General features: G+C 43.4%; 1 protein-coding gene and 1 long non-coding RNA gene across 3 annotated transcripts; one reads left to right on the forward strand and one right to left on the reverse strand.

Annotated features, from left to right (window-relative positions):
• Nucleotides 1-8,176: 8,176 nt before the first annotated feature.
• On the reverse strand, nucleotides 8,177-20,466 carry ARL5A (ARF like GTPase 5A). Of its 2 annotated transcripts, XM_074595853.1 has the most exons (7): nucleotides 20,084-20,466; nucleotides 19,318-19,420; nucleotides 18,045-18,105; nucleotides 14,881-15,028; nucleotides 13,642-13,725; nucleotides 10,793-10,944; nucleotides 8,177-10,281 (listed from the first exon to the last, which is right to left on the reverse strand). In XM_074595853.1, the coding sequence occupies exons 4-7, from the start codon at nucleotides 15,022-15,024 to the stop codon at nucleotides 10,233-10,235; spliced, it is 429 nt and encodes a 142-aa protein (XP_074451954.1). In that variant the 5' UTR covers nucleotides 15,025-15,028; nucleotides 18,045-18,105; nucleotides 19,318-19,420; nucleotides 20,084-20,466; the 3' UTR covers nucleotides 8,177-10,232. The 2 variants fall into 2 exon arrangements, with proteins under 2 accessions (XP_074451954.1, XP_074451953.1); XM_074595852.1 differs by lacking the exon at nucleotides 19,318-19,420 and having other exon boundaries at nucleotides 20,084-20,407.
• Nucleotides 20,454-24,010, forward strand: LOC141746768 (uncharacterized). The gene is made up of 3 exons (XR_012588479.1): nucleotides 20,454-20,583; nucleotides 21,019-21,121; nucleotides 22,100-24,010. It is a non-coding gene; the product is annotated as an uncharacterized LOC141746768 (long non-coding RNA).
• The last annotated feature ends 19 nt before the right edge of the window (nucleotides 24,011-24,029 follow it).

Raw genomic sequence — 24,029 nt, forward strand, 5'->3', positions numbered from 1 at the left:
ATACTGTACCCGAAGGCAGGCTCAGGAGCTAAACCAGCACTAGTGCGACAAAGCGACACGGACCCTCCCAGCATCTCCAGCTCTTTCAGTCCTACCTCCATCATCGCTCTTCCTACCCTTGCCAGCGCCAAAAGCAGCAGTTTGAGCAGTCAGCACACCGATTTAGCTATAAATTATTCAGAAGGTTACAAAAAACCAGTAGTTTTATCACAACTACATCTCCAAGTGCCACACAGGCATTCGTAGTGCTGCAAGGGACGGAGAGGGGAAGGGGATTTCTGTTGGTGGCAGCACCAATAGAAGTCTTTGATCACCTTGGATACAGCTCAATTCCCACCAAAAAAAGCTTCTAGTTTTAAGTATTTGCTAATAAAAAGGAGGATCCTGCCCCCGTCTGGCCTCCCTGGAAGGAAGCAGCCCCGGAGCAAGAAATCCTTCGCAGCGGCTTCGGAAGGGGAGCGCTGGGCAGGATGCGAACGCTGGCTCCCGAGCCGCTCTCCGCACCCAGAAACGGGTAATAATTCAGGTTTTGGATCAAGGTTTGACTGGCAGAAAAGCAGAGATAATTATAATCTTTCTGGAGCAGCTCCAGTCACGCTATCGTTTGTTTGGGGGGTGCAGATGGGTCCAACTGTGCCGTGCGAAGGGGAATATATAGGCTTCACCATCTGCTGCCGATGTGGGAAGGGAACCGTAGTCCCCTCAGCAAATCTGCGCCCACCGCTGAAAAACAGAAAAACAATCGCTTTATTCGTTTTGCCTCCATAAAGCTCCACCACAGCACATATTCCACATACTCTGTATTACGCTTCCAGGCAGAAACAGCTTTTGAAAAAAATTACTCAGCCTGCAAAGCGGAACCGGCCACAAGGAGGAAGGGGGAGGAGAAACCGCTGGGTGAAAATCCAGAAGGACCTCTTGCTTTCAGAAAAACAGAAATACGGTTTCATTTTAAATCTTAAATTAGCTGAAGCCTAGACACCCTCCAAACGCCTTCCCCCACTCCCTGCCCCAGCCGCCCTCTGTCCCGGACCTCTCGCTCCTTTGCTGGGCTCAACATGAAATAGCGGCTGTCGCTGCTGGCAGGCAGCAAAAATCACAGAATCATGGAATGGTTTGGGTGGGAAGGGACCTTAAAGCCCCCCCAGTGCCACCCCCTGCCCTGGGCAGGGACACCTCCCGCCAGCCCAGGTTGCTCCAAGCCCCGTCCAACCTGGCCTTGAACCCCTCCAGGGATGGGGCAGCCACAGCTTCTCTGGGCAACCTGGGCCAGGGGCTCACCGCCCTCACAGCAAACAATTTCTGCCTCACATCTCATCTCAGTCTCCCCTCTGTCAGTGTAAAACCCTTCCCCCTCGTCCCATGGCTCCCCTCCCTGCTCCAGAGTCCCTCCCCAGCTTTCCTGGAGCCCCTTGAGGGCCTGGAAGGGGCTGGAAGGTCTACCCGGAGCCTTCTCCAGGCTGAACCCCCCCAGCTCTCTCAGCCTGTCCCCACAGCAGAGGGGCTCCAGCCCTCCCAGCATCTCCAGGGCCTCCTCTGGACCAGTGTAATCCCACGGAAGAATGGGATTTTCCCACCTTATCTCAGTTAAGAGTTACCTCACTAATACACATATTTTGTGCATTATCCCAGGATTCTCCTTAAATGCACCAGGAACAGTAAGAGTTAATGGCCTAAGCACAGGGTAGAGAAGCTGTTCTGCCTGGGTTCTTCCTCCATGGGATGGCGAAGAGGAGCTGGTTTCTCTCTGCAGCAGTTTACCTTTAGGGAATAATCCACCACTGAATAAAAGTGAGGTCTGGCCGTGGCAGTTGATCAGCACACAGATCGCCGAAGGATTCCTTGTACAAGACACGCAGAGGGCAAGCGACGCTGGGATTCGCCGGCCACAACTGGACTTGGGTTGCTGCTGCCAGAACCAGAAAACAGATCTCGTATCAAAGATGTCCACATCAGATGACCTGAAGGCCACTTTGTCTCCACGTCTTACATACATTAAAAAAGGAATACAAACGGGGTAACTTCCAAAATCAGTTACTCAAAAACTGCACGTCTGAGTTCCCGTCTGCTGCAGACGAAAAGCTCCAGAGGCAGTGGCTAACGCTTTTTGGATAAAATCAGTTGTTTCGATCACCTTGTCTCTTGCATAAAAAAGCACAGGTTCATATTTTACGCCAAGGTCCAGAGGGGATCCACAGAGCGTTGGTGTGTGGAGGAGGAAGGTACGTGGGTATCTGAGTGCCTGTAAAAGAGGGTCTTAGTGGTCTTAATTGATTGTTAGCAACTCCCAGCACACAGCAGGCAAACGGTTACCACCGAGAAGCCTCGCCCAGCGCAGCAAAGATCCTCCACGACCCAGCAAGGTGTGGAGGAACCGTGCTACGGGCTCCACCTTGGCCACCACTGGTCGTGAGCAAGTGCAGGCACGATACGAGGATCGGTGCCTAATTACGACTGTATTAACTCCCAGCTGGTTTGATTTCTCTCTCATGCCCCTGACTGACGCGTGCAGGAGCTGCTCAGTGGGGAGAGAAAACTTACAGTTTAAAAACGTGCTTTGGAAAGCAGCTTCCCCTTACCATGTTAACACGTTCGTAAGAAACTAATCATTCTCGCTTTGTTCCTCGAGACATGTTTTGGGGAAGTCCGGGTGAAAATTTAGATATTGGAAGGTCTTACGAAAATTCATGTATGAAGCAAAGTTCAAGACTTTCCTTCATTTATCAGCCAGCCCATCCACTGCAGCGTAAATAGTCCGGCACCTTTGGCATCCCGGAGCAAAACACATCCGACACCCGGCCCACGAACTACAGGCTACGCTGCTTCTAGGAACGTGCTACCAACAACCGCAACTGTACTCAAGTATGTTGTCAAATATATTTAAAGCCTTTCAAAAAGACCCCCAAACCAACAAACACTTCTCGACCAACAAAGCAACTGGATTATTAGTTGCTGACTACAGTGTATACAACTGAGCGTTTTCTAAAAGCACAAGCAAATCCTATTGCAACCGCGTGGGAAGATCAATCACAGCATCCCCCGGCTGACCGGCCACCGTCGCTCCAGGATGAGACCAAACACACGCCCAAGCCATCATCGCCCACGGGCTCTAAAACAATGCTCACGTGCTTCTGCAAACAGTAGCAGCTACGTATGACGCGCAGCAAATTCAAAATTATTAAAATATGCATTTCACCTTGAAAAATGAGTTCTCCAGCTTACTCTGAAAATGGTACGGTGACTCCAAAATGAAGAAATTATCTCGCCAACTTAATAGAAACAGTCGGTTTATTAGTTCTTTACACAGCTGCAATACGCATCCATTAATCCAGGTACGAACGGGGTGTCCTTTCGGATTCAACAGGACGAGGACCTCGGAAGCAAGTCTTCAACAGTACCGGCATTTGCTCTGAGTCTTTACTTATGTACAAAAAATCAGACAATTTTCATTGTGACTATTCCATGATCTGTGTCTCTTTGCGTGACCCCGGTAGTTTGCCTACATATGTATATACACACACACATGTATATGTTTGGAGGTGGAGAAAAAAGAAAAGCCTTCCAATTCTGAAGAATCAGGGACAAAAAGTAAGACGGAACAAAAAAGTTAATAACGAATTAACTCTGAAGATGCTGAGTATTCTGTAGTTTTGCAGCTAATTCAACCTCATATTAAAGAGCCACATTCAGAGACTAAACCGATGTAGCCCAGGCAACAAAAGAGTTATGACATGACCTGTGATTTCAAAAGTGGTAATAGGATCAAAAAAGTACTGTATGATGTTTTAATTAAAAAAAACAACCAACACAATAAAAACCCAACCCAACCCAACTAAGAGAACGCAGCAGTCAAACTTTCACACAGTCAAGAAAAAAAGCCAAAAAGTTACAGCATTTTCTGTTAAAACGTCTATTGACAGTTCCGTAGCCCAGAAGTAAATGCCGAAGCCGAGGCCCATCTGAGCAGGTCTGCTCTGCGCGGGATGCTCCGCTGCTGGATGCAGAAGTAAAACGGTCAGAGTTCAGCCGTGGCAAACGCTTTTCTTGTGCGCAGTTAAAAAGAATAAAGGTATTTAATGCTAAAACCATCCCGGAAAAAAACCCTTTGGAAATACTCCTTCACCCTCTCAATGAACACAGGTGGAACAAGCCTGTTGGGCCTGCAGAGATCTTTGCTTGGGAAGTTTCCCCACAACACACACAGACAAAAGGTTTAACGCAAACAGTAAAATTTTGACAAGTGCTTTCATCTTACAATAATAACTACTGGTCGTTTTTCAAGACTGAGCAGTTCTGAAGCAATCTATCAGTGTGTGTACACGCGGACACAGCTCCCCCAACAATTCCACACCACATCTGTGTTTCACCTCGTCAACAAGAATGACAAGAACTGGATGAGTCCCCTCCAAATAAATGAAAATCAGATTTGGAAAGACAGAAAGAGGTAAAGGGGAAACAATCCGAGGAATGTTATGATAATATTTCAGGAAAGGTTACTGAAGAGAATCATAATTGAACTTCATTATAATGAATAGCTTTTTAAAAAGTTTTAGCTAAATCACGTGAATAAACATGCTTAAATTTCAGGCACAGAAGTGCTCGGGCCAGGAAGTGCAGCCCTCGCAAGTCTCTGGATTAAACTGAAGCAGTAATTTTGTATGTTCTGGAATGACATTTTATTGCAGTATTAGTGTTAGCCACATATTTCATGCATTTCTTTCGGAAAGAAGACAAACTTTTCAGAAAGAGAAGTATAAAATACAAGTGATGAAGAGAAATACGAGCTTGGTCGTATGATTAATGCGTGAAAATACGGACTTTGCATTTGTAACAGACAGATAATATACTGTAACGTGTCCACATGGTTGGTATACTCATCTGAGATGGTTATTTTAGACTCAAAGAATGCCAGGTTGAGTGCTGGAAGTTCGCATTGGCATCCAGAGCTCGGCAGAGGCTGAGGACACGGAGCTCGGCTGCATCCCCGGGGAGCCAGGGGGGCAGCCCCACACCTGTGGCACCAACGGGCTGAGTACGAGACTGCGGCTGCAGGATTGAAGGTCTTGGAAAAGAAGGTAGCGAGAAAGCAGAGGCTACGTTGAAAACATTTCATCAAAACATAATATAGACACAGTTTAAACGGGATCGGTTACCATTCCGCTATCATATACTACCAATTCTTCAACTTCTTTGCCATAAAAGTGCTCAGGCTTTCCAGTCGGAAAGGATTTTTTGTTTTGTTTTTTAATCTTTGAATCTCTCCGCAGGAGAATACGTCTGTTCATGGCCACCTCTTCCGCCCTCTGCAGTGTTTGATGCGGGAAGCATTTAGACAAGAGTAACACCGAGCCGACGATTTACAAAGAGTGACTTACAGCCTTCTAGGTACAGCAGCGTTTTCTCGCCTCAGCCAGCATCAGCCAAGTTTTCTGAACTGACAGTAGGAAAAGCTTAAAAAACCTCACCCAACTTGAGCCTTTTCTCACAAGGCACCTGGCTCACAAGGCGAAGGCCTGTACACCGGTATGACCCTGTCGGGAATAAAGGCTACGATCCAACGTGAAGAACATTTGTGAAAAAAGTCTCTGTACAATATAAAAATTAACCAGTAAAACCCTTGTAAGGCAAGAATATAATTTCTGCTTATGATGCTAAAGCACACTGTAAAAAAGTTACAGTGGCAACCACTTATCATTTCTCATTTTTGTACATTTACTATATTCACTGCAACAATTATATTCGAGTCACATTTGTATTTATAACCCACCACAACTATATGCAAAGACGTTTTTCTTTCTTAGTGCCATTCGTCACGGCACCAAATCATTCTCGTCCCGCAACGCTCAACCGCGCACCATTTAAAGGCTTAACATTACGTTCATTTGAATGAGCTGAAAAACTACTTTTCAGATGTAATTAGTCTGACAGTAGCAAAGCTAATGTTTTACTCGCCAATTAAAAAAGGAACTACTTACATGAGGATGCTCACAGGGCCAAGGAGTCTTGGATTAAGTTATTTAAACAGTTCCTTGAAAAGAATTCCAGCTACCCAGTCGGATACAAGGACAAATTTACCATTTCCTCTCCCAAAGGAAGCTGGCTACAGCGTGTCTGACAAATGGAAAAGCGCCTGGAACGTACAGGGTAGAAAGAACCGTAACAAATATATTTATCATAAATCACGTTAAAACCGGTGTGTAGGGAGGGGAAACCCCCACTCATTTACACGCATTTAGATGCTTTTATAGAAATAGATCTATTTGAAGGAAAATGGAAATTGCAGCATAGGAAGAAAAAAACGGCGATCACTGAATCAGTTTTAGGCACTTGAGCTGCACAGAGGGGAGGAGGCGCCCGTCAGACACCTCTGACATTCGCACACGCACCCCCAGGAACACACCACACAGTGCACAGGAGAACAGCTAGTATAAGCCTCCCTGAAAAAAAAGAAAAAAAAAAAAGAAAAAAAAAATGAAGCTAGGCAGATCCCTGTTCACATTTTCCAAGTTCTATATCCCACCTTTCCTCGCAATTAAAAACCTGCGGAACTTTCAGATCACAGAGGCAGCGAATGGCAGGATCGATTTACCAAGTTTATTATTTGCTAAAGCAAAAGAAACATTTAAAGTATTATTGAAATATGAGTTACTGCTGTATTTTTTTGCTAGTAAAATGGCATTCTGCGGCATAAACTTAATAACCATTTTTAAAGACCCCCTCCCTTTTTCTGTATAATATCCTAAGAATAAATTTCTCGAAGAACAAAGGCAAAGTCATGTTAAGCTGTAGCGAAAGGCAAGGCAACACAACGGACAGAGGGAGAACACACAAAAGCAATACAAATCAAGGTCATGACTCACGTTAAGACAATCACTCCCAAACAATAACGAGAGAAGTTGAAAGCAGCATTGATGCAAAGCTGCTTTTCTAAAACTTGCTTTTCTATGGACAGAATTGTGAGAAAAACGTGAATTGTCCCACGGGGAAAAGGGAAAAAGCCGTAAACAAGAAGTACGTGCAAAGAGGGTTTGCGTGTTCAAAAGTTCATCCGCTCTTCTCCAGCTCTACTAGGGGGCTAGATTTAAAAACATTTCTAACACTAGGCAAGGTGTGTAGAAAAGGACCGGCACAGCCACAACACTACCCGAGCGCACAGGCTTGTGCATCGCTCTGATGTTCACCTCGTTAGTACCCGAGCAAACACACTGGTGCTCACGAAGAACCTTCAGGCAGACAGACTTCCCTACAACAACTCCCACCGCAACGTCTGGATGACACAGCTCCACTTCTGCCGTGCCGTGCTGCCCTTCCCGCAGCACCACACCAGCCAGGCAAGGGGAGGATCCGGAATTGCCACCTCGTGACAAAGAGTTTCCCAACTACTGTAGACAAAATCCATCATCCTTAGAGACGGCAAATCCAGCACTTAAAACAAAGGTGTGTCTTCCTTCGATTCCTAAGCCCTACTAAGGACGCTACAGGCACACGATGCGTCAGTAAGCATCGGCCACCACTGATGCCTTGCTACTGAAGAGCGCATCTGCCCGCTAAAGTACTAGGGATCACAAAACAGACAGAAAAGACGACTCGTCGTTACATTGATGTGACACACACCTGTTTTGGAGTCGGGTTAAGGCCGATTGCTCACCGCCCAACAGACAGACAAGAACTGACTCTTTAGGGCACAAGAGACATGGTTTGAACAGGCAGCATTCACCTGTGCGGTCGTTCCAGCTCCCTGCTGGGGTCTGGTCTCTCTTGTGAAACCAAGACGAAGCGAACCACCCAGTATCTCAGAGGCCACAGAAAAGTGGAAGTGGCCAGGATACTGAGAAGGAAGAAGAGTAAACATACAATTACTGATGTGTAAACATAAGATGTCTGGTTGCAACGTGAGCCATATCTGGAAAAAACACCACACTTCCATTATACGGATGACGCACGTCCTACAAATTTAAGCACAAAGGAGTAAGCAGCAAATTTCAGCAAGAAGCAGATAGCAGAATACTGCTCCATGATTTTTCTTTCATTAACAGGAACAACTCGTTTTCTTAAAAACAAAACCCCACCACACACAACCTGTGTGTTGAGGCAAAGGGATGCAGTATTTAACAATACTAAAGCAAAATATTTTAAAGGGGTGAAAGGGAAGACATAAGACTCAAAAACCAAATACTTAGGTTTATAAGCAAGTCTGCTTTTTCTTTTTTAAGACTAGAAAACGTACAATTCCATTTCATATGCAAGTGTGCACAGAGCTCATTTCTTGAAGATACTATCAGATAAACTGAGAAAGTCTTTGCATTAAATTGTTATTTCTTCAAACATTTATACATTTTGCAATACACCAGTTAAATACCAATATCTATGTGCATGCACTATAAATATATGCATGTACACGTTAAAATGTTTAACAAAGACAGCAGATTCCCTAGCCAGTGAGCATCATAAAGAGATACCAAAAATATATTAAAAAGTTAAATTCTTTACCTGCCTTTGTTAAATACAGACTTTTGAAATTGCCTCCCTTCTTTTCCCCAAAAATCCACACCATGATCCCCGGAGAAGCGGCCAAATGGGAAGGCAGGTGCGCTGACGAGATTATCCCAGAACCGAAGGGAAGCACCTTAAAAAGTTCAAACTAAGCTTTTTCTTTAAAATGTCTTTTCCATCCTTATCAGATGTATGAGCTAAGAGAGGGAAGGACATTTTAAACAAAGTTTTATTTCATTTTGCTGTACTCCCCAAACATACATCTCCAACATAAAAGCCTCTGATTAAGGCTACGTACACTTTCACAATACTGACATTTCAAACCATCCAACTCATCCCGCTGCAAAGCCTGTATCCTTGAAAATGCTCATTCTGAACGACGCCGGTATGGGACGTCCACCCATCCCGTTAGGTACTACAGTAAGAAACGACAATCCCATAGTGTTCTGACACTTCTTTATAACTCACCTGGGGACCATGCACGGGAGTTACATTTTCAAGAAGTGCTGCCCTGGAACTTCTGTGGGAACACGATCCAGGGGTGACTTACGGCCTTTCAAGTAGTGTAATCTGTTTTGTTCCCCACCTCAGTTCCATCCATTGCATATAGATATATATACATTTTATGCTATCAAAGAGAAGTGTGCCTTCCTCTGAAAAACACTTAATAAAGAGTATGACTTGTTTTGTAAGATTCCAGTGGGACTTTTAAACATACTTTTGTGCCTCTTCTTTGGTTAAGAAAAAAATGAGAGAGATGACATTTTTCCCTTTATGACAGCTAAAGGTACTTCTACTAGACCTGAATCATAAATGAAGAGTACTGCAAAGAAAGAAAAGCAGTACCACAGGACAGCATGACGTGAACCTTTTGGAATCGCCTAATCCAATGATGACTACCATAAAAAAAAGAAAATCCGTTTCATTTTCAAGTCTTTGGCAAATGCTTACTGTTTGCCGACACTGTAATTTGAAGTTCAATCCATGCCCCAATCCGTTATGGCATCCTCCCTAACTGAAAAATCATGTGAGAACCAAGCAACGGTCTTAAGAGAGAGTTTGCTTTACAAAGTTCTGGTGAGCCAACTGTCTGATGGACGTTACAGCCATACAGATAACAAAGGAGAAGGTGTGACACGTTGGCAATGTCAAATATTAGTACTACTGTCAACATACTGATTCAGCTTTACACGCTGGTCTGAACAGATTGCAATTAACCTAAAATTGAGGTATAAATATACACAAATATGTACAGTACACATACAGGAAAATATTTTTGCATTTGTAACATCAGTAACCTTAAAAATACTGGAAAATTGATATCTATGCCATTGATTTGTTTGCTAATTTACTGGAATAATGAAGCCAACATCTTCAACTAGAGAGGACTACAATGGAATAATAAAACTCAAAATTAAAAGCTCCTTCCTCTCGCTTCATCTTCACCACACTCAACGTTGGACTGTTCTGACTGGCTGTATCTTGAAAAGAAGGTTGATCACAGCTTTTAAATGCGTCCTCGGAGGAAACCAAACAGGAAACCAAACTGGAGCCTCAACTGCATCTTTTTGCTGAATGGTCTTAATTTATATACACGTGTGTGTGTGTGCATCTATGTAGAAAATAAAGTTGAAATCAGTTCAGTATAAATACATCTAACCCATTAATTCTGCCACTGTGAAGGTAATCATGGGTACAGCTCTTTTTAAGCAATGTCTGTGCAAAGAGGTCATTAAAAATCATCTGATCTTAAGTCTTGACATCATCCATTCGAGTCCTTGGCACAGTCTGTAAACAAAAGAGAGAATTTTTAAGGAATACATGCACTTCTCAGGATAACTTCAAAGATAATTCCACGGTACCAATTTAATTTCTTCCTAAGAACTCTGTAATTCTGACTGAAGGAATCATGTCCAGAAACAATTCACTCCAAGCACAGCATTTCCTGGATCTTATCATGCAATTTACGGGTGAGAGACTTCAGATCCCAGCATTTCCGAGACATACACTGAAGTTTTCTCAAATTATGATTAGTCTTAACAAACCAGAAGAGATTTTAGGTCACCCTCGTTAGGCCCAAATCATACCAAGTTTTATCACTGTGAGGTGAGACTGCGGATTTGATGTAAAAGTTGGTTTTCAGATCACACTGATCCTAAGTCAGTATGTTCTGAGCCCAAAAATCTTTAAGCGTAAGATTATTATTGACAGGGGAGGAATGTGTGTTAAAACCAAACACCACAATTAAAACACCAAAATAATTCAAGATTCCCCTCCTACAGACAAGAGTAACTCTTACCCCTCTCCAGTTAGAGCACAGCATGCCTGAATGTGCCACTGGTGATCCTTAATCGAAGTCAGCTTCAGGAACTGAGATATTTCAGCGACTGTCATACACTCCTTAACATCCTGCTTGTTAGCAAAGATCAGCAAACCTGCTTTTTTTAAGTCCTAGGGAGAAAGAAGAAAACAAGATGATGATTACAAGTCAGCCCTCGGAGGCAAGAGATGTGACACCAAACTAGAGAACCCAAAGCCCTAGCAAAAGAACCTAAACTATAAGACACTGCAGGCTGATCGGCAGGTAACTTCAGAAAAATCTTTTGATCCAGCAGATCAAACATCCAATTTTTGCCTAGGATGACCTGTAAAACTACGTACAGTGTTTTGTTGTGCTGCGTGAGGATCAGAGGCACCCTGTAGCCATGTGTTTGCAGCTGCAATAATGCCACACACCCCTCCAACAGCCAAGGCTCCTGTTTAACCCTGACCTTGCAGGTCATTCCTGCCGGCGTATCCAAACCAACCGCTGCCTTCTCCTCAGCCTGGCTTTTCTATAGACACACACCGCACTTTTACATATTACCATCCTGTTAAAATTGATTTTAGTACAAAATGAGTAGACTGTGCAGTTCTCACCCAGGGCAGCATTGGGTTACCCCACCAGAACGTTTTAAGCACTGGTAAAACCTTGCCAAGCCTGACGGCAGCAAGCGCCAGCAGCGTGCGTGCTGGCACCCAGCCTGGCACCATGGCTGCCCAGAGCCAGAAGGACACTCTGCCCACGCTGCAAGCCCTCAGCCAAGGAAATGCCACCCATTAAGAGGCTTTAAGACTGCCACTGACAGTGTAAAGCAAGCTGCGGTAATATTTTATTTAGAGGATACACAGAAAATCATCGCTTACGCTGCTTCAGAATCAAAGGACGGACATCTACATGATGCAATATTTAAAACATCAGTACTAACAATTTAGAGAACAGCAACTCTAGGGGCAAGCTTATTTTATCTCAAGCTGCTTGGAATTACACTAGTACAGGCATGTATTATTGAAGATCTGTCCCTCTGAAAGTAAAAATGTCTCCCCAGAAAGCCCAGACAACTCATTCGCTTAAATGCCTATCAGGCACACTAATTTTTACAATCAGTAAAATTAATTCCCAAACGATCTACTGGTCCAGAAAATAGCTGGAACTGACCTGGGCAACTCAATTTTGCCTTAACAAAAATTCAATTGGACTGGTTTTCAAGGACTGCAAGGAAAAGCCATTCTAAATAAATACTTGACTTTCATTTCAGCTTATATGTATTGTTATTCTCCCCAAACGTCATAGCATCTGGGGAGCGAGCAGAATATACTGAAAACATCCTGTTGTAAAACAATGTTAGATTGCTCTTTAGAACCCATCAATGTTAGATGGGTTCTTTCGGAGCACAGAAATAGTCTCCCAACACGAAGCAAGGGCATTCATGCTTCTTGGGGTTTCAGCCTTCCCTCATGTCAAATTCAGTTCGTTAACAACTTCCGCATCTTCCTTTATAGATGATGAGACAGAAGATGCAGATTTAGTTTAGGGACTGCAACAGACTGAAGAGCACATCTCTGAAATTCTAATTATGACAGCAGCAGACTCAATGGCCACAGTCCCCCCCGCCACACTTAACACTCCACCAAAGCCAGGAAAGCCAGACCTACTTTATTAGAATGTATATTAAACACAATTTTAATTTAAATACCAAAAATTATAAATACAAGACACTAGGCAAAGCACTTGTTTTTTCTCAAATGCTTTAGATCACCATGATCACTCAAAGGAAATACATAGGCAGCCTTTGCCCTTCCTGCAGTCATCTGCTAAACATTGGCTATAGTTTAAATATAGATGTAATATTTTGGGATATAATGCCATCAATTTTATGCACGTTTTTGTATTCCAGCACTTAGATTTGGAAGCTCATTGTCCTCAGTATCATCTCATACAAACTGATCCAGTTTGAATTAAACTTGTCTTATGAGTCCCAGTAGTCAAGCTTATATAAACACATCTTCAGTAAAAACCGGGGCTGCAGTCCTGTGGCACTGCCTGGGCTGATTAAAGTCTTTGGGACGTTCAGGTCATGCAATAGGTGCTCCTTGGCTTATACAGCAGTCCAGCATCTCTGAATCAGACCCAGATAGCTCAGTTTTAGACCTGACACAGGGCTCAATTTTAAGGAAGGTCTTTACAAGTTAGCAAATTCTACTCTCATTCTGTAATTTCAAGTACAAACAGACAGAATGACAGCTATTGTGGCCATAGGCAGTCTGTTTCTTCAGTTTGATAGCTGGTTGCTATAAGACATATTATTAAGGCTGTATCTGTCTTGCTGTGAAAACAGAAAACATCAAGCAACCATGAAGGTATCAAAAATACAATTAAGTTGTTGGAGGAAACAATGTTTTTTTAAAATTATCTCATTCGGCTATTAATATGGATTGAAGCATAAAACACGAAAAAGTCACTTATAGGACCTAACTTCTGTTTCACGGAAGCATTCAGAAGTTGAAAAGGTACTTTCGTGGGAGTTCTCTTTACTAATTTGGTATTAATTTAGATCTTCGTTAGGAGCTTCACAAAAGACAGAGCCTCAAGCAGGACAAGACAGCTCTGACACAGCACTACCTGCAGCTGGGAGAACGCGACCGGTAATGTTTGCCTTGGGCTTCACTGGAGAGGCCTCTCTCTCTCTCCATTCTGGTCTGTCTCCAGCCAGCAGGCGTAGGTGAGAGCTCTCACAAACAGCATGCGAATCTGCTTCCCTTAACACCTATCCGCCAGATCTTACCCACAAAAAATATTAAAAGAAAGAAAACACAGGGTCTACTCACCTCGTGTGCTAACATTTTATACAGTTCTTCTTTAGTCACAGAAATCCTCTCTCTGTCTGTGCTGTCCACAACAACTATCACAAACTTTAAAAAGTGAAAAGTTATTAGTCAGAGAACAAACTCTATTTTTCTGGCCACACACCTGTCAGCAGAACAGATTACTGTTCCCATCACGTCATCCAGACAGTCAGTTGGATTATCAGATAGCATCATATCCCAGATACACCTCTCCCAGCCAGAGCGTGATTACCCACAGCACTGGTATCGTTTACAACTCATGCTGTGGTTTGTATACAAAAGTAGCTCTGACACATCTTTTGACTTTCTGTTTTCCATTTCCAAGTGAAAAATTTATATTGAAAGCAAGCGTTTCCCTGTAATCCCAGATCCGGTTTTGTTCTTTGCCTAGCATAATTGAGGTAGCACACAGATCCCTCAAATAGTTTGTTGCAGCCTTAAAAAACTTAAACTCTGTCAGCTTTCTCCCTCAACTTCAAATACTAACATGCAAATAGATATTTGCGAGGGATTTTAAAAAATCCATAAGCTCCATACTTCAAGAACAGACATGCAGATGCATGTCACAGCATCTTATAGGGAAGCACAGGAGAACAAAGTTAATTATTATAAAAATTAACTTATTTTTAAAACCACAGTTGATAACACATAGGAAACCTTGACTTAAATCGTTATTTTGATCAAGTTCAGTATATGTGCTGCAACTTCATCACTGAAGAGTTCTTAAAATTCTTGGGGGTGCTTCAGTAAATTGATCACGGGAGCTTGCAAGACAGAGCTCCCACAGTCTTGGAGGAAACTTTTGGGTTTCAGTATTACTCCTGAGGGGTTACCCAGGTATTAGAGTACCGGTTACAGAGACAGAGCAGTCGGCCACAAGAGGGGACCTGTAAACACGGGGATCTGCAACACCAAGACAAACTGAGCACCTGCCCTAAGGCCGCAGATACCCAGACACAGAATCCTTACAAACAAGCTGTTTTTAATTGCAACTCCATATTACGCATCTTACTTAAGAAATCTAAAAGCGAGTGGTACAACAGCTTGCTAAGGATGAGACTTCAAAAAATCAAAACAGGAGTACCCCGAAGTAGCTACGGTAACTTTCAAAGGCCAGTTAACGCTGGAAAGGCGTCTGGTACAGATCTCCGGTACGCTGTATTCCTGTCACCAGCAATGGTTGCACCAGGACTTCCAGCAAGGGGTTCAGGTCATTCTCACCTCAGTGTTTGTGTAGTAGGTGTTCCACGAAGACCGAAGAGACTCCTGCCCTCCGATATCCCACATCAGAAAGCGCGTGTTGTTGACCACTATCTCTTCCACGTTACTCCCTATGGTGGGCGAGGTATGCACCACTTCGTTCATGGAGCTGCAGAGGGAAGAGAACAACTCGGTCAGACACGGCATTGTCGAGCACCTTAGGACTCCAAACTGACCTACTGCTGTAAAAGCTAAACTCCATGCTTATTCCAAGCTAGAAAGCTTAGTGGGAGAAGTATAGCAAACACTTCTTATGCAGCAAATATAGACAAGGTTTGACGGTGGAAGCTGAATAAAAATAAATAAAAATAGCAATAAAAAAGGAACCAGTGAATAATCAAATTATGAAGCTGAGAGAGCATTCATGAAGAAAGCTATATTACAATTAATTAAATCATAAAGCTGAGAGAATATTTGGTTCTGAAGCTGTTTTAAGCAGTCAGCTTCTCTTTTTCCGGGCTGATTTTGGCACGCATGGGAGAGAGCAGTTGTTTGCTTCAAGAATGCGGTTAAGCCACAAGATTTCCAAGGTTGCAGAAAAATAATAACTCAGCATCCAACTCCACCAGACACACTCCATCGCGCTCTCCTTCCAGTATAGGCCACGAAGAGCGTACTTTCTTCACAATGCAGTCACTTTATGACCAAACTTGCTTCCCTCTCCCTTCAGCACAATCCAATAACGCCACTTTTTGGAGACAAATGCAGACATTAAGTCTTTCAAATATATTGTTTTAGAGATATTGAGTGCAACTTTGTCATTAAGACCACCACTTTCACATCAATAGTGATAACCAAATGTGTACTCTGGGTACTCCTGAAGTTCAAATTATTTAAAAACTCTACTGTATCGAAATACGCAAAAAAAATTAAAAGCAGCTTCAAGGGAAACGTCAACCATTTTCAAAGAACTTAATTATTTTTTCTTCTTGATAAATTTTTCATTTTATGTGAACATTTTTGAAGTTTTAGCAGAGCTTTTAGTTACAGTGACAGCAATTTGAGACTTGTAACAGTGCTGGAATATTTCCTGAAGAGGATAAAGAGAGCCAAGGAGATAAAAGGATGGTCCAGTGTTCTCAAAAGGAATCCCAGTTACCCAGTGCCTTAGCAGCATAACGAGATACCTTCTCACCCCACACATTTCAGGGCAACTATGTAAGGGAAAGAGAAGGACTAGAAGAAAGAACCATAAAACCAAATAAGATCCCTGTGGCTGATTTCATATTTAAAAAAACAGGTTTTAGCAGAGGTCTTTTAATGCTTGAAAGAGATGTATCACAAATCACCTCCCCTTGGTTGAGCCTGCAGCCTTTCACGTTCAGGCTGCTGGCATCTCACAGTTTGCAACACAATAGGTGGATTTTTCCCTCCTCCTCACCGAAACAAGGTGAGCACGAAGCTTAATGGCACTTCTAGGAACCTGATCGCAAAATCCTATGGCTACCTGAGGGGAGGGAGGAGATCCAAGCACGAAAACAGGAAGAAGTGAAGCGTCTGTGGAGCTGCCACAATCTCTTAGAAGAATCACCTCTCCAATGCCTGCTGTGACCCTCCATGGCATCAAAGTGACGGCCAGTGCACTAACCAAGACTAGTTGTCCTGCTAGTTATCTCTGCCCATCTCTTATGAAAAAGAGTTAAACATATTCATCCATGCTCAGAACACTTATCTGCTATGAAGAAATGGCAGGAGAAAAAATGGGATATGCACAGATGGAGGCAGGGCTTAAGGAGGAGTCAAGCAGGAGGAACAGAGGCCAGCACATACAGAGCTCTGTCAAAGCGGCAAAGTGGGCAAGGGGAATACAAGCAGAGAGAAGGGGAAGTCCTGTGGAGCTAAAACGGATATAAAGAAAAAGGAGGCATATAGAGATCCACTGTACAAAAGGGAAAAGAAAACACTGAGGCTGCAGAAATAAGAAGATGAGAAGAATCATGAGACATTCGTGGAGGAAGTGGAAAGACACCAGCAGCATTAAAACGCTCCAAGGACGGCCCTCAGCTGCAGCCGTTACTAGTTTTAAAAAAGTATTCTTCATTCTATTTATGCTTTTTAAAATCTCTCACTCCCGATTTAAATAACGACAACCACCACCATCTTTTCACTTTCTCTGCAGAGCATGCTAGGGCGTAAGTGGCTGGAAATGCTGCAGGAGTTTCACGTTTCAGAAAGGCAAAAGCAGATCATAATTTGACAAAATCCGAACACTTTGAGAAAGCATATTTTAAGTGTAGGATTGGACCAGTACGACCATATCGCTTAACAGGAATTATTTCTGATACTGACCCAGGAATACTTCCTAATACCAGACTACTCGACGTGAGAAATCACAAATCTGTTTCTATTATAAACAGACCTTGAGTCCCCTGTCCCACCCAGAAGCTTATGAGCCTGTGGACATATTTGTACCCTTTTATCAAAATGCAGTTGAGGACCAGAGATATGAAGCTCGTACGAGTTTCATGCAAACCAGTAGCAAGGTTAACGCAAGACAAACACAAGTCAGTGCCACCACTAAAGGCAGAAGCTGCAGGACAGCTACCAACACTGGGGGCTCACATAGAGCCCTGGCCAGGCAGCACGGGCTGCCACCAGCCGCAGAGCTGTGCTCTCCTGGGCTCAGCCCACGCTCAGCTCCTCCTTCATCCCCTACCACAAATGACATGGAAGCACACCTTGGTACGCCGGACACGAGTCATGGCAGGGAGAGGTCAGGCTTTGCTGCTTTGCTACTCACAGAACAATTTGTTTAGTATTTATGTGCTGTGGCATGGATCAGTTTAGCAGCACTGTCCTGTGGCTAAACCTCACTATAATCATATTTTGTGGAGCTGGCAAACGGCCTACACGGTGACACCAAAGGCAGTTGTGATTAAGTGGTAATAGCAATGTAATCTGATGAATAAAAGCTCTGAACAAAACCTTATTCATATATCAGGCAAAACACAGACGATTTCAAACTCTAAACACACGCTCTGACCCACCGACACCTACACTGTTCAGTAATCTTCAGCGTAACGCTTTTAAAGTAAAAACTAACTGGGAAAGCAGCGACAAGTCAGAGAAATATATACAATGCACACCTTGAAATACAAGAAACGTCATCTGCAGTTCATACTTACAATTGATAAAGAATGGTCGTTTTTCCTGCATTATCCAGACCAACAATGATTACTTTGTGCTCTGAAATAAAAATATCACCAGTAAGCCACATAGTTAACTTTGCTATCACGATAACAACTGTGTTAAGAAACAAGGTTGGTGTTGCATTTTTGACTGATTTCCTACGCAAACACTGCCAAACTTCAGGTGCCACATTTCATGGGCCATGGCTAAAAGCTGGTTTGACTGTGGAGGTGTACAAACCCACGTACTGTTCTGAGTGGGTAAGTGACCGTTGATTTTTTCCCCATCTGCACATGTACAGGAACAGTTTCTGTGAGACTACATGCGGATTTGTTCCTTCTCTAAACTGCTGGAGAAACCTCACGCTGGAATCCTTTCCTGAGCTTCTACACATTTTTGCAGCTTGTAAGAGACTGTACTCCCTATCCCCCCCAACTACAGTAATTCTCCAGAACACATGCTCACACGTGTTAAATGTTCATTTCCGAGGCCGTACTTTTATTACGGCCTGCAACATCTCGATGTCTTTGCAAAGAGTTGTTAAAAACCACAGCGACGCTGATTTGCACTGTAAGCAGGGTGATCCACCTGTCTCCCTAAGTGCCCTCTTTTCCTTTCAGCAGGTTTGGAACCCAGAGAACACATTTGCCTACGAATATTTTACAGTACGCATTCACCCAATTTAGTTTTAGACAAACCAACGAATACTACACAAAACTACTCTGACACATATGCGAACACATTCTGGAGCTCAATGCCAGAATCAATTATTGTTTCTATTTAGCACCTTCTTTCCTATACACCACAGAATTGAATTTGAGTTCTACAGCTGGTGTTGTCAAGCACATTCAAATTTATGATTTCCAGGACGAGTCAGCGCTGCCTGCTCTCAGCTATATTACGCAACTTTTAGTTGCACAAATAACCTTGGCTTCAACGGGACTATTCATGCAAGTAAAAGCTTTGTGAGAAGGGGCTTTCTTCCCCCCCTCCCCAGTGGTCCAACAAGGGCAACAAAAAGCCATTATAAGTCTGCCCAAGCTTCCTTCAGACAACCAGAGATCAATTCCTTCTGTTAGCAAAGTACACTCGCATTGATTCATCACAGAGGAGAGAGGGAGGGGACAGGGGTCAGGTAAGTGGGGTTTCTTGGTTTTGATTTTATCAATATTGTGTGGTTTTGCAGAGTTGTCTTATGTACCATCAAATATAAATTCCAGGTTTAATAACTTTGCATAACTGCACAATATTGTAAAAGTATCTGCTTACCTGACCCCACATAACTAGGAACTTTTGTTTCTGGTGTGATGTTGCCAGCATAGTGGATGTTAGGAAATCAGTTGGAACAGAAGATCTGAGGTGGGGCTGGATGCTACAAGACAAAAATATTTTGTTGTGGTTGCACTAAGTGTTAATGGGCATATAATTGGGACATTCAGCATGCATGTGTAAGAGCATTTAAGTTTACTCTAAATCAAATTTAAAAGACCTTATAAACACAGAGAAGAGCCCCAGCATGTGTTTTATAGTTAAAAGTTACAACTCTCATTAAAACCTCACTGTAAGGAGACAAGCGTCACCAATCTGAAGTTACTTATAATATTTACTCCATAAACAGCAGTTTTGCCAGATACGGGGGCTGATCACTTAAGGCCATTAATAAACAGCAGGTGACGAGACTAGACACTAACGACGCAACACGGCTGTATTCTTTCGGCACAGGTTAATAATTTAACATCCACCTTTCATGAAATGAGCTTTTCAGTGACTTATGAGGAGGGAGGTTAAAAAAAAAAAAAAAAAAGGTTAACACCCCCCCCCCCCCCCAACTTTCCTGGCCGCAGCCTGTCCTCCCGGGCCGCTCCCCCCGCCCGCCACCTCAAGGCTCGTAGCCTCGTAGCCCCAGTGGCCACCGCTGTGGCGGTTTACCAGAGCGGGCCCCCACCTCAGAAAGGGGCGAGGAACCGCCGCCTCAGCCCGCCCCGGCGATCGCCCCTCAGGCCCCGACACGTTCCGTCCTCCACCTCGCCCTCACCCTGATGGTTGAACAGCCTCCATATCCTGGTGAAGAGGATCCCCATCCTCAGCCGGGGCCCTCGCCGCCGCCTCCGCCTCCTCCTCCTCCTCAAGCGCCTACCGCGGGCTTCTTCCCCACCCCGACCCTCTTTTCAGGGCCCGGTCCAGCTCCCGCTTTGCCGGCTGGGGCCTGGCCTCATCACCTCACGCTGGGACATCGCCGCCGGCTCCTCTCGCCTCAGCCGGGGCCGCTCTCTCGCCTCAGCGGCGGCGGGGGGGCGGGGGGGGGAGGGGGGAAGAAGGCGCCGGCGACACCGCGGCCACCGTAGGGACGGGGGAAGGCGGGGGCTGACGCGTCGCTGTGACGTAGGCGCGGCGGCCGCCATTACGCGACGCCGCCTCAGCGAGCGGCTGCCGCGGCGAAGGCCGCGCTCGCCCCCTCAGGGGCGAGCGCGGCCTTCGCCGCGGTAGCCGCTCGCTCAGAATGCTTCCCCCCGACTACAAAGACACCTTTAAGCGGTTCGCACGTTTTTTTCCCCTCATTTATTGTATAAAAGTTAATTATAATGCAGTTTTTGTTTTTTTTTCTTTTTATACATCTAAATTCCATAAAACAAACCCATAGAAACGAGGACGCCCTCAGCATGCAAGCCCGCGTTTTCTCTCTCTCTCTCTCTTTTTTTTTTTAAATGATTCCAGTCACAAAAATAACAACACTTTTTTTTTTTTTTACTTTTTTTTTTTTTTTTTTTTCCTTCGAAAGCCACTAAAAGCAGAGGGAGAGCAAAGCATGCAACACTGTACACAATTTGCATAGTATATTTTACCCGGCATGCCTCGTAGAATGCTACACATACAGTATCTATAGGAGTAAAAACAGAAAAAAAGCGGGGGGGGGGAACCGGCAGAAAAAAAACAACACAAAATTTGTGTGTATTCTTTCTTTTTTATTAGTAACAGCTGAACTGGCTCCCACCGAGGTACCACCGCCAAGCTATCGCTGGGAACCAGTTTGGGTGAGAAACGGGAGATTTGTCTGGGATGCGAGAAGCCCAAGGTCCGTCGTTCGCAGGGTGAAGGGCCCCTTTTCACTGCCTTCCGCCACCCCGCTGCTTCTCTCACGTACATGCAAGTCGCGCTTCGCTCGATTCTCTTCCTACGCTGCTCTTCCACAACCGTGACTTCTCTCTGCGTGAGAAGAGAATCGGGCGTATTCCAAATGTAAACACACCTTGGGCCCAAACATGCATTCCTTAAGCTTGCTTGTCTTTACTTTCAAATTTACTCTTTTTTTTATTTATTTATTTATATATTTTTTTTTAAATTCAATTTTAAATTCTCAGCAATATTAGTGGAAGTTTTGGGTGGGCTCATCCACAGCTCCTATGGTGTAACATTCTTCTCTCCCCCACCCCTCCGTCCCCACACACGAAAGCACGTAGCTCTGTGGCCCCGAGCACTGATTTACCGGGGGTATTTCATTCCCAACCTTGGGCTACTTCCGTGTTTGCAGGATATTCATCAGTCGTATGCCAAAATCTGTACACTGGCCAAAAGTAGAAGTTACTCATGTAATTTCAGCTTTGAGGAGGAAATTAGCAGAAATGAATGCAGTGCACTTTCTAATTTTAAAAGGTTCTTTCCCCCCCTCCCCATTCATTAGTGTGGAGGGAATACAAGTTATTGAAAAATCAATCACATATGCAAAATGTGAGGCTTAGAAATAAACTGCTGAAGTATCAGGCAGCAAGTTAAACTGATCAAGAATGCAATAAATCCATTGACGCTGGATCAAAATATCTACTCCTTTTTTTCAAAAATACAATGCCAAATGCAATAGTGGAATTACTGTAAATTTGTGCTATTACAAATGTGCTTCTTTTTCCTTGCTCTGTTTTTACATCATTGGCAAAATATATTATTCTGTATTGTACAATATATTTTCTCACTATATAGATTTTCTACTGCTTATACAGAGTAGAAGTAGTATCAAAGGGGACTGTGGTGTTAAATTTAATTACATTTTGTTTTTCAGGAAATACGGATAAGGCATATGATCATCAGTATGCGACATTATGGTCAGACCTTGCAAATACTGACTCGGAGAAGACAGTAATAAACGCTGTGGCCGGCAGTAGGTGCCTGTAGGCTCTAGTCCAGATAGTAACTCACTGCCAGGAAGTTTGAGGGGAAGAGGCAAGTCTACTAAACATGGCCGAGACCAAGCCGATGCTACTCCCAGCTTCCCCACTTTCCAAGGAACAAAGGGATGACGCACTCTTCCTAACATTTTTAAATGATTTCTACCTTCTCCCAAAATTCTCTGCATGGATTCAATTACAACATTTCTCTTCACTTCTTAAGTGGATTCCACAAATAATGAAAGAGATCTTAACACAAATTTCAATACTGAGTAGCATTTCCAGCTCCTTCTCCAAGTTAATGCCCTACATATATTTTACAACATAATTAAAATGTCCCTTTATTTTTAAAGGCATACCTTTATTTTTCTATATAAAATAAACTGGACTTGAATAACAATCTAACAGAGGTTATTCAAACGACAACTCTTCAAATAATATACTCTCTTTTGGCATCGTTTTAAAGATAGTGGGAACTTAATTCCCCCAAAGTTAAAATTGGCTACATTACAGTATCTTCATCCTTGTTACTCTTTGTACAACTACTATTTGAAGGAATGAGAGGTAACAGCAACAAAATACATGATAGCAGACCACCACCTATCCAAGCTTGTATTGAGACCAAATGGGGTAATACAACCCAATTTGAAGATACAGATTTTTAGGAGCAAAACCAGATTTGTATCGGTGATATTTTACAAAATATGCATTTGATTTTTTTCTTTTTTGGTCTCCAATTATTTTTGCTTTAAAGAAAATGAAGACCATAGCATTAAGGACAGGCTTCAGAAGCACTGAACTTGGAAAACAAAATATAGCAGAGGACACATTTAATACATTCCTAAAGAAAAAATGACTTGTGAAAGCCCTAATTTACCCAAATCAGTATGCTAAAAGTAATAGTATTAGCAATATTATTTTGCGAATGGTAACGTCAGTAAAGATATGAGATTCGGGGATGTTTCAGAGAAGTCTACGGTATTGAGACCAAACTGAATTCAGAAGATTTGGAGTCAAACTGAAGTTACGGGCCTACGCACATCCAGAGGAACTACCATCCATCATCTTGTTATTCCTACAGCTACCTTTCCTCCTTTTTGTCATTTTCGCTCTCTAAAGTACATATTAAACGTTAATTTAAAAGCAAGGAGTACAAAAGATTAAACCCCCAAATAGCAACTTCAGAAGCAAACCTGGAGAAAGCACAGTAAAATGTTTTTCTGTTTGCAGCAACCCCCGTGAGTGCCATCACTGGCAACTCAGTCTGCCGAGTCCGCGAGCCACCTCCCATCCCAAGCACACCTCATTTATCTGGCTCCGCCAGAGTTACCTCAGAAAGCCACGGTATCGGAAGCAGGCGGAGTGCCCAGCAGGGTACCGAGATTGGGGGTGATTAGCAAGAGATAACAGCACTTGCTTCACAAACTGCTCTTGCTTATCAAGTACAAAATCAGGGGGTGCCACCTGATTTCTGTGGCAATATGATTTTTCAGGATAAAATCTAGGTGTCGGGCCGTACTGCACTATCAGTTCTCAAGCAGAGGAACTGATTTTTGCCAGACCGACCTGTTTAGGTAATGATAATCTAATTTGGCCCACTGTTTATCAACTAAAATTTGATACAGAATGCTTTAGTTGCATTCCTTTAAACGTAATTTCATAATAGGCTCGGAAAACCTCATCAGTTGTGAGTTGCGCATCCCACGGGATAAATGTTCGTCTGTGGAACTGGTAAAAGAACCTATACGTCTGTTAAATACAACTCGCCAAAGTATTTGAAATTAAAAGCTTAACAATTAATGGTCTTTGAAGTGGCTTCAAGAT

The sequence above is a fragment of the Larus michahellis genome, chromosome 7, assembly GCF_964199755.1.
Source record: "Larus michahellis chromosome 7, bLarMic1.1, whole genome shotgun sequence".
NCBI classification, from domain to species: Eukaryota; Metazoa; Chordata; class Aves; order Charadriiformes; family Laridae; genus Larus; species Larus michahellis.

Excerpts from the sequence above, each read along its gene's own strand:
- ARL5A (XM_074595852.1), bottom strand. The coding sequence starts at position 20,129 with ATGGGGATCCTCTTCACCAGGATATGGAGGCTGTTCAACCATCAGG. Across the intron at positions 10,945-13,641 it reads ATAAAATGTTAGCACACGAG|GACTTAAAAAAAGCAGGTTT; the intron begins GTGAGTAGACCC and ends CTTTCTCCCTAG. Across the intron at positions 10,282-10,792 it reads TGTGCTCTAACTGGAGAGGG|ACTGTGCCAAGGACTCGAAT; the intron begins GTAAGAGTTACT and ends TTTTGTTTACAG.